General features: G+C 37.5%; 1 protein-coding gene across 1 annotated transcript; it reads left to right on the top strand.

Annotated features, from left to right (window-relative positions):
• The first annotated feature begins 159 nt into the window (after positions 1-159).
• LOC140780278 (pentatricopeptide repeat-containing protein At4g39952, mitochondrial) lies at positions 160-3286 on the top strand. The gene has a single exon (XM_073125710.1). It carries the CDS (start codon positions 211-213, stop codon positions 2728-2730), a length of 2520 nt encoding a protein of 839 aa, XP_072981811.1. The 5' UTR covers positions 160-210; the 3' UTR covers positions 2731-3286.
• Positions 3287-10791: the final 7505 nt, after the last annotated feature.

Here is a 10791-nt window from a genome sequence, read left to right as displayed (position 1 = left end):
CATAATTCTCTCTCACAAAAAATATATATCTAAATCATGAAATTAACTCTACTTATCAATGATGTCATCTGATATATTAACAAACATACGTCTCTATGTAGCGTAATACATATATATATATATATATATATATATACCCTTCGTTTTACCATCGACTCTTCTCCCTCTCTCCCAGAAACACTTGAGCATAGCTCGGATGGGGGATTGCAAATGCGTCTTCTCTACTGCCTTCGATTCCTTTCCTTCCATTCTCCATCAAAATACTCTCTCCTCCTTCGTCCAACCTCTCTCTTCTCCCACACCTCTACCCTTTCCCTTTCCTCGTCTCCGCCTTTCCACCTCATCCTCTCGTCGTCCTCCTCCCAAACCTTCACCCTCCAATCCATCCTCCGCCACCATGCCCTTATCATCACCTCCGGTAACTCCACCAACCGCTTCTTCGCCGCTAAGCTCATCTCCCTCTATTCCTCCTCCCACCGCCCCGACCTCTCTACCCGAGTCTTCCTCGATTCTGTCCCGAGTAATCCACTCGACACTTTCCTTTGGAACTCTGCGATCAAGACCCACTTTGCCAATTCCAATTTTCCTCTTGCTATCCAATTCTACCGCCGAATGCTTTTCTCCGGCGCGCTGCCGAACCAGTTTAGCATCCCCATGGTTGTCTCCGCCTGCGCCGAGTTGCTTGAGCTGGGAATTGGATCTTGCGTACATGGTAATTCGATAAAGTTTGGTCTTTTTAATGGAGATTCAGTTGGTGCTGGGTCGTCTTTAGTGTATTTTTATTCGAAGTGTGGGGTTATTGACGATGCTTTTAGGGTGTTTGATGAAATGCCGGTTAAGGATGTGGTTTCATGGACTGCTCTTATTGCTGGATATGTGAGGAATGGGGAACCGAAATTGGGTTTGGTTTGTCTCAGTGGGATGGTCCGTCTTGGTGATCATGGAGGGGCAAGGCCCAATTCACGAACCTTAGAAGCTGGTTTGCAAGCTTGTGGTAGCTTGGGGACGTTGGAGGCTGGAAGGTCTCTGCATGGACATTCGGTGAAAAGTGGCATTGGGCATTTCCTTTGTGTACAATCATCACTTCTTTCGATGTACTCAAAATGTGAGAGCTCGGAAGATTCTTTTCTTCTACTTCATGAGTTGCCAGAGAAAGATCTTGTCTCATGGACTGCTATAATTGGAGTTTATTGTAGGAAAGGCCTTATCCTGGAGGCTTTGGAATTGTTTCTTTTGATGCAGGACGCAGGGCTGGAGCCTGATGGAGTTCTTATTAGTTGTATACTTATGGGTGTTGTGAATAGTGGCAATATTTATGGAGGTAGGGCCTTTCATGGGTTTATATTGAGGAGAAACTTAGAACTTGGCGTGTCTGTTTCCAATGCTTTAATATCAATGTACAGTAAATTAGATTTATTGGACATTGCAGAAAAGATTTTTAATGTGATGGATGAATGGGATTCTGAATCGTGGAATTTGATGGTATCTGGATATGGCAGGGTGGGATTGGATGTCAAATGCTTGGATAGTTACAGGAAAATGCAGTTTCTCAATTCAGACTTAATTTGTGATATCAATAGTTTGGTTTCTGTGATCTCTTCATGTTCCAGATTAGGGGAACTATGTTTAGGCCAATCAGTACACTGTTTTTCAATAAAGAATATGATTGACGGAGAAATTTCAATTGCAAATGCACATATTGGGATGTATGGACGATGTGGAAAACTTGAGCTCGCGAAGACAATATTTGAACATGCAACAAAAGATGTTGTTACCTGGAATGCTTTGATTGCAGCTTATGCTCATTCAGGACATTCTAATTATGCTTTATCACTTCTTGAAGAGATGCTTGCTGAAGACGTGAAACCCAACTCTGCGACTTTGGTGAGTGTTCTTTCAGCTTGTTCAGATCTGGCTGCTCTGGACCGTGGAAAGTGGATAGACAATTACATCAAAGAAATGAGACTAGATTCTGACATATCTCTTTCCACATCACTTGTTGACATGTATGCGAAATGTGGGCAGCTTGAAACTTCCAGAGCAGTTTTTGATTCTATGCCTGATAAAGATGTTATTTCTTGGAATGTGATGATTTCAGGGTATGGAATCCATGGCTATGCAAAGGGAGCATTGGATTTGTTTGCTGAGATGGAGAAAGGAGGACCTGCCCCTAATGGAGTGACTTTTCTTGCAGTTCTTTCAGCTTGTAGCCATGCAGGGTTCGTTGATGAGGGGAAAAGACTCTTTGGTAGAATGGATATGTATTCTATTAGACCTACACTGAAGCATTATGCTTGTATGGTGGATCTCCTAGGAAAATCTGGACATTTATCCGACGCTGAAGGCATGGTTCTCACAATGCCAATGGAACCTGATGGAGGAATTTGGGGAGCCTTGCTTGGTGCTTGCAAAATACATAATAATGTTGAAATGGGAGAGCGTGTTGCAAGAAAGGCCTTTGAGCTAGACCCTGAAAATGATGGATACCACGTCTTGATGTCCAACATGTTTGGCGATGCAGGAAGGTGGGACGATGTAGAGATGCTTAGAGCGACAATGAAGAACAATGGGTTGAAAAAAAGAGCAGGTTGGAGTTCAGTTGAGATCAGTGGGAAAATTCATCTCTTCATTGCAGGAGATAGATCACATGAACAATCTGAAGATATTTACAAGATGCTGGAAGTTTCAACCAGGCAGATGGAGGTATCTATGCTATGTGCAACAGGGTAAAGCACAAAGAGAAGTAATACAAGCGTGTGAATTCCCAGATGCTAAGAAGGCATATGTTTATCTTATCGGGCATTTGGAGAACTTGTATTGATGCTCGCAAATTTACAAGCCAGAATCCCGGTTTCACCAGTCTACACCGCTGTTGCAGGGAAGGAGTTTCCAAGTGGATTTGAAAGGAGGAACCAAGAATTAAGCAATAAGATCTGCTCACAGCTGTTCATTATTAGTCCAGGCCAAGTCCAGTACGTGTACAAATTTCGCTCCACATAGAGTAGGTTTGGATGCCATGGAACTGGATGCGAGAGGTCTCAAAATCTCGTTCAAACTCTAGCTGCCATGGGGTCCAAAGCCCATCACGACTTGAAACCCTTTCTGTACCGAGTCAACTTGGTATGTTCAATATTTCAGGTTCATCATCAGCCAAGATATATAATTACGTTACATGTCCAAATCTGTTGCTTTAATTGCTTTTCGTCCTCCTTTTGTAATAAATTCCACTCTACTTCCTATTGGGAGTAGAGATGGCTATCGTTTATGAATTCTAACCTTAAACTGAGATGAGATTACTGTGGAGCACTCGCTGATGCAGCAAAAATACTTAGTAATAGAGATAGTTGCGGTTGTGGCACTACCGTCAGACTTGGCTCCTATGTGATGATTAGTTCATGATGAGACTCTGGTGGCAAAATAATGGTCATTGAATGCGGAATACTCCGTCTCTTAAGAGTCATATATGATTGTTAAACTTAGAAAGCCTTCATTGCGTCTCTTTTACCCCTTCTGTTTCTTAAGTTGAGCCATAACCGCTAGGCTACAACCCAATGCTTCTATATTCTATCGGAGTTTTTTTTTTTAAATATTCTGGCGGATATTGCTGGAAACGAATGGTGGGCATTCCTAACACTATTACCGGGTGCAAGTGCTAACCGATCCGTGTTTACAAATGGACAGAATTCCTGTAACGTACGTGACTAATTCGATTTGAATTACTAGCATCAGTTAAAGTTTCTCGCAATACCCAGTTATTATCTGAAGACAAATTAATCCAAACACAAAGAAAGAAATAGAAAGAAAACACCAGCATCAAGACAGGTCGAGAGCCAACGCTCAAATTCACTGTTCGCTGTATCAAGACGAAGTAATAAGTTATTGCACTACTTCAAAAAGTACTCATACTCAGCTACAATCATAGGTTTAGGAAGAAAAGGAGATAATTATTGTAAGAAAAACCTGGTTGCAGACACACGAAGTGGCAACATACGGAATTATTGGTAAATTAGTGAATTGTAAGTAGTTCTCATAAGCCAAATCCATAGCCATATGTGCGTACAGTTGGCCTTAACTCTCGTATGCATAAATTGATATAATAATGCATTAACACAGGCAACTTTCAACGGATACAGAGCAAAACTACACAAGCAAGGTACGACCTGAATCATACGGAACAGCAAAATTATTATCCTGAGATTCTCAGGTGATCACCATACTCTTACACTGCAAGAAAATTATGTCGAGAAATGAAATTTAGGAGTCTCAAATCGTGGAAGTTGAGAAACAAAGTCTAGTTCTTGTGTCTTTCACATTTGAAGGTGTGGAGAATGTTGGTCAGTCAGTGAAGCTGTCATGAACTGCAATATTATCATACCTTCCTACATGGCTCCACCAAGCGAATAGAAGCAGATCTCCTTTACCCTCAGACCATAGCCTCTTTCCACCTAGTGTCTCTTCCTCCATGGAACCTTTACAGTGGTATAAAGCTGTTGTACATTAAACCAAATAACAATGAGACGTTATGAATACATTACACATAAGAGATTCATAGCAATGATATACTAGTTACCAGCAATAAAACACACAATAGTGATGATGAAAATCCCAATTTCTGTCTCGCCTTGGGAAGGCTTGGTGATGTGAGGAAACAATATACAATTGTTCCGGATGTTAGTCATATCAGATGTACCCACAATTCCATGTCCAGCTATAGTAAAAATCACTGGTATTGACTCGACCAAGATCAAAAACACTGAACAACTATGAATTGTTCAGATCCAGGCCAAAGCACCAAGAGTTGAAGAATATAGAGGCTTTTTATATGCATAAACAACAATCCCAAGGGTATAATGCAGTATAATTGACAAAAGGTATCACTACCGCTGCAAAGATTATTTGCTGCTTATCTGCAACCATAACTGTAGTCAACAGATAAGCTCAAAATTTGTTCTCCAGTGTATTCAAGGGTCACTAATTAGTCAGTGATAAAAGCATACTATCACAAGAAAGAGCTAGCAAGTTTTCAAACCCAGAAGGGACCAAGTGATCTGGTAGACTCTTCAGGCTGGTCGCCTGAAGAAGAGCAATTCTGAAAAAGAAAAGAAGTGAAACGAATGGTTCTGAAAAGGAGCACATCAGTGCACAAGACTCTCCTACACATGGTAAGGTAAGATCTGTATAGCCTTACCCGCACTTCCGGAGGATGTTTCCAAGATTCAAACATCACCTCACAGTGTTACCAAATGAGGCCCCGAGCAAACTATACTTCTCATTTAACCCAACCCATGTGTAATCACAGTCAACTTACATTAACCCCAAAGTGAGATGCAATAAGTGATATGTTAGCTCTACTTGTACCTTATATTCTTTCACATATGTATTTTTCTCTAAATTTTGGTACTCAATATTTAGTCTTCATGCATGGTTTAACTGCAAACGAGCATATTGGTGTGCAGGTCATACAAATAACAGAGCTAGCAGGTGAGCATGCAAAAGTATACTCCGTAGTAACAGAATACATAAAACGCTAACCAAACAATAAAATCAGTTCAATATTTAGCTTCTCATTGTGCCAGTAATCTCCAATTGTTCAACTATCATGTGATATAAAACTACTATTAAAACCTCAAGTCTATCTCTGGTCGCATACTTAAGTTTTACTACCGAATTGCTAAAACTCTTGTATAATACTCTTCCAGTGAGAGGTGTAACTGCATTGACAACCCATTATATATGCAAGCAATGAAGTTGAAAGGTAAACAGAACAGATGCAGTCTCCTTGGTATTCAGTATGATAGATGCAGTTTGCAAATTACCCAGAAAAGAGAAGGCATGTTTACCACCATCCTCCCTCATATTTACAAATGCAAAGTTCTAATAACTTAAGCTGGATAGTTTGCAATCACGGAAGGAATTGAATCTTGAATTTTCCTTCTGACAAAAAAAAATGACGAGATTTCCATGCCACATGCAACCAAATAACAACTAATTTATTCCTCCTGCTCAGAGAAAATGAAAAGGGTACCTAAGGTAGATAGAGAACACCTAGATATTCGTGTATCCGCCATTAATAGTACCACGAAGCAAAGTTACTGGAGGTCAGGAAACAAGCTTGAGCCTACAATAAGTGGCAAACTAGCAAAGCGCATCATTAGTTACTACTCCAGAAATGACACCTATAGAATATAGACCACAGGCTCTGTCACCGAGTATATATTCAATGAGAAAGAAGTTTGTGGCAGGACTAGAGGCAAAGGAACACATAAGCCAGAGGTATGCTGCATGCACCACCCTAGCAATTGAGCAAGGTGGAGCCAAGATGTTTATGTCAAGGGAAAGGTCCCCTTGTCATTTGATGTAAGGAGACCAGAAGACGGTTATCTGAACTCAACCATGACACTAGCATTGACATTTATTTCAGCAAAAAGACTTCACTATGAACTACTCTACATCTTCAGAAGTTTGTATATATGATCCGTCGATTATTGATGGAGCCAACATTCTTTCTAGAGTAGGTGCTAAAACTATCATTCTACTGGACCCTTATTCAGCTATGGAGGATATCCACAGAGAAAAGGCACTTGAAGTAGCCGCCATTCCAATTGGAAGAGCCAGTGCCACCTTGAAATTTAAAAGAGCACTCCAGACCAATGGATAGCAAGAATTCATGAAAGGTAATAATAAATTTATTGTTGAATCAAGCCACAACAGAGCAATATATTGGTAACTCTAACAAAATTTAATATTCAATATTTAATTCTTGAAGTTGCTAATATATAGATGGCCAATCTCTAAGCAGTTAATATTTGGTTCTATGACTCAAAACACATAGTACCATAGTGCAATGTTACTGTCACATCAGGTGATGCCATGCTAATATAAAAGACGGCAATAAAGCATTTATAATATTTGATCGTTACACTGCAATATTTCAGATGATTAATTGTCAGTCCTACAGCCCTATTTTTTCTTTCACAATATGATCAGTAGTATAATAAATTACAGCACAGAATCAAGCAAGACAGATGCTTCTACATGTATCATTATATGACTATTGTCTTCCAGATACTAATTGCCAAAAGCTTGTGACACGAACATGATTAGAAGCTGAATAGAGAAGATTACCACCATTATGACCTAAGCAATTTTTCTTTTATCACGATGTTCATGTAACCAACAGAATTTGACCTAAGCAATTTTTCTTTTATCACGATGTTCATGTACCCAACAGAATTTTGCAATCTTCAAAGAAAATGTGCAGGACAGTGTACAAGTAAGTAAGATCACTCCCTCTAATTAATTAGTTCGAGCCATTAAAGACAATTGCATGTTCTCTTATTCTAATTATCACGATATTCATATATGACCAACAGAATTTGCAATCTCCAAAGAAAATATGCAGGACAGTGAACCAAGCAAGTAAAATCCCTCCCTCTAATCACTTAGGCCTCGTTTACATGTGAAATAGGGCTGAAATATGAATAGCTATTCCTACGTTATTATAAAAATAAGAAATTTATTCTAAGAATAACTATTCCTATGTTCACTAGCATTCTAAAATAAGATACTTTTGATGTAATATAAACTGAAAAAAAATATTAAAAAAATATTTTATTTTTTATAAAATTATAATAAATATTCTTTAATTTAATATAAAGTACATTAATGTGATAGATATTAAGGATAAATTAGTAACTGAGTTAGTGTATGGTATAAGATGTAATTTGAATAAATAGTGTTTGTATTATCACAATGTCTAGTTATTTAGGAACAAGTTCTATTCTAGAATTTTTTCAAAAAAAAATTCTTAAAATGAACGGGGGCTTAGAGTCGTTAGAGACAATTATTTGTTTTTTTATTCTAGTTTGATTGTACTTGATCTATAGAAGATAGTCCCTGAATTACTCCATAATTTATGGAGTTATTATCAACACAATTGTCTTCAAAACGTTCAATTGAAATAAGTGTGATCAAACACAAAAGTTAGAACACTTTCATTTGCTCAGTAATTAATAAATTGCAAAATCACCAACAAAATGAAGCCATCTTGGCAGTTCCAAGCTCTTTCCTAGTTGCTTTCAGTGGATTCATTACAGAAGATTAGAACTGCCATTCATACGTGGAATGCGGGCTGCAAAGGGCAGACAAGAGAATACAGGTTGCAAACTTCTTTTTTTATTCCTTCTTATTCAAAGGACCCCTAAACTGACCTTCTAACCCTAATAATATGCTGGATAATGATACAATATACAACCCTCATTCTTAAAGATACTATTCAAAGGAACCCCTCTTTAGATGTGCCACACTCATATTAAACCAGCACTAGTTGAGGTACATTTATGAACTTGTAATCTCAAAACTCTGACCTGGGCTGCTTAAAATTATCTTCCTATCCATAAAATGTTGCTTAGAACTAGATTCCACTTCCTCTTTAACCTCCTTTCCTGTATATGTGACTGCATCTCAGTACTGACCCCTTCAAGAAACCTCTCATAGGGGATTGCCGAGTACCAGAAGCCCATATGAAATACTCTAAGAATATCATTTGTGTAATGTAATAATGTATCACTTGCCACATTGCATCACGTGTGTGCGACCAGTTGTACATATCAAAGTATAAGTGCATGATGTTAGAAAAATTAACAGAATACAATTATCATGTCTATGGCAAATCGATTTCTCCATTCCTAACAAAATTAAGATACAAATTTCTTTTGATCAGATATGATATTTACCCATAGTAATTAGCACCGAGCTGTTTGTCAGAAGCTCAAACTTATTTTCAAGTAATTACCACCTTTATTGTAGTTAATGTCTGATAATTCACTAAGTACCTAACTACATATGCATACATTTGGGACTTGCACTCCCAGTAGAAAACACAAATGACATACCAAGACTTTCAACAGTAAATTATACCAATAATATTATCCTCATCAATCATCATTATATCAGAACCGCCCAAGAAATATAGAAAATGGAATGTAAATTCATTATGTCAAAAGTGCATACCTAGTAACTGCCAGTATCTTCTTTCCAACTTCATATATGCACCAGCGTTATATGGTAAAATTTTCAAACTGTGATGAAATTTTCTATCAGGTGCTCCTGTTAAGAAGAAAATTATCTAAGACAGTGATACAAAATATTCATTCAGGTGTATTTTCTTGTAATTTATGAGAACAAATGATGCAAAAGATGACCCGAACCTCCTATTTGTTGCTTCACAATGATGTAAATCATTCATTATCCTTTTCATCATCTTCTGTATATATTTTTTCAAAAAAAACTTATTAATTGACATATACAACTTTGGCACCTTCAACCAACTAGCCGCATACTTGAGATAGTCCAATCTAAGATATGTTTCTTACAAAGGACTCTTTTAAATATATAGCTTAATTACATCGTGATACGGTTGCTATATGTCCTAACAATTTGAAACCTCAAAGCTTCTCTGCTCCATACATCTCAGGTTTTCCCGCTTGTTATGGCTTCCACACACAAGTCTCACATGTCATTTGATCATTGCTACTGCTGTCCTTTTGATTCTGTTTTGCTGCCTTAGCATCACCAGTGATTGAAACAAGGTTTCTTAATTAACCCGATTGATACCCTTCAGCCTCACAAGGACTAAAGTGTTGTTTTATCACTTCATGCTGTAAAGAGATAAATTGGAACATTTAAAACTTGATCATCTAAGTAATTATTCTTAAAGTTCTTCACTTGATTGATTCTTGTTCCATAATTGCAACTCTAGTCTACTTTGAACTCGGGATTTCAACCGGTACTAAGTTCATAAGCTTATCAAGTTATCCCATTTTAAACTGCTTAAGCTTTCTAACAGTTAGTGGTCGTCTGAACCAAACCAATAATCAGAATTATGGGTAGCCTTAGCCTGATTTTAACAGCAACTAACCATAAGAACTTCTTTAAATCATGGTGATTTTAAATACTCTGTGGTTAACCTAACAGATAGTCCACTGCAACAAAAAAAAAAATATAATGGACAACATTATGAATACTAGTTAAAAAACTCGGCAAGTTCATATTTAGAGAACAGTAAGAACTAACATAAAAACCTAACTTACAATACCATAAACAGCAATACTTTTAACCTCAGGACTCTTCCTTCAGTTCCTGTTCCCTGTTTTAATCTGGGACAAGCATATGCTATGTCACATTTCCAAACTTAATCTATAATTCATGCAGGCTTTGAGTCACAATGCTACAAGAGTTTTCGGTTATAATATAACCTATTGCACATAGATAAAAGCATCTACTTCCACTTCGTAAAGAACAATAAATTAACTTCATACCAGTGACCAACTTCTATAATTGTCAATAAGTGAATAGATGAAGTGTCCTTACCTCCAATAGCAACAGTAATCTTCTTCCTTATTCATAAACTGTCTTAAGTAGACCAAAAAGTTGATCGCTGGCACACATGCGATCAAAATCAAAGGAAAATTGGATAAGAGGCCAAGATTATAAAAGATATAACAGAAAGAAAAGAAATATTATGAAGAGAAATGTGTATCTGAAGAATATTATCTCTGCTGTGGCATGAAGAAACAAGGTCTTCTGCATGATGCCATAATAAGGTAAGGAAATATCAGAAAAGCAAAATGCCAATAGATTATGTATTTTAATAAAAAAACAACCAATAGAGCAGTATGCAATCAAATAGTGCAACAATGGTGAATTTACCGGCTAATTGAAATAGGATTCTATCAAGCATCTCTGCAAAAATGAAAGAACTATGTAAAAGAAGTAGGAAAGATGCAAATA

Source organism: Typha latifolia, chromosome 1 (genome assembly GCF_019914945.1).
Source record: "Typha latifolia isolate L0001 chromosome 1, TyphaL0001v2, whole genome shotgun sequence".
Taxonomy (NCBI): domain Eukaryota; kingdom Viridiplantae; phylum Streptophyta; class Magnoliopsida; order Poales; family Typhaceae; genus Typha; species Typha latifolia.
The sequence above is the reverse complement of the archived record's forward strand: the minus strand, read 5'-3'. Positions and strand labels throughout refer to the sequence as shown.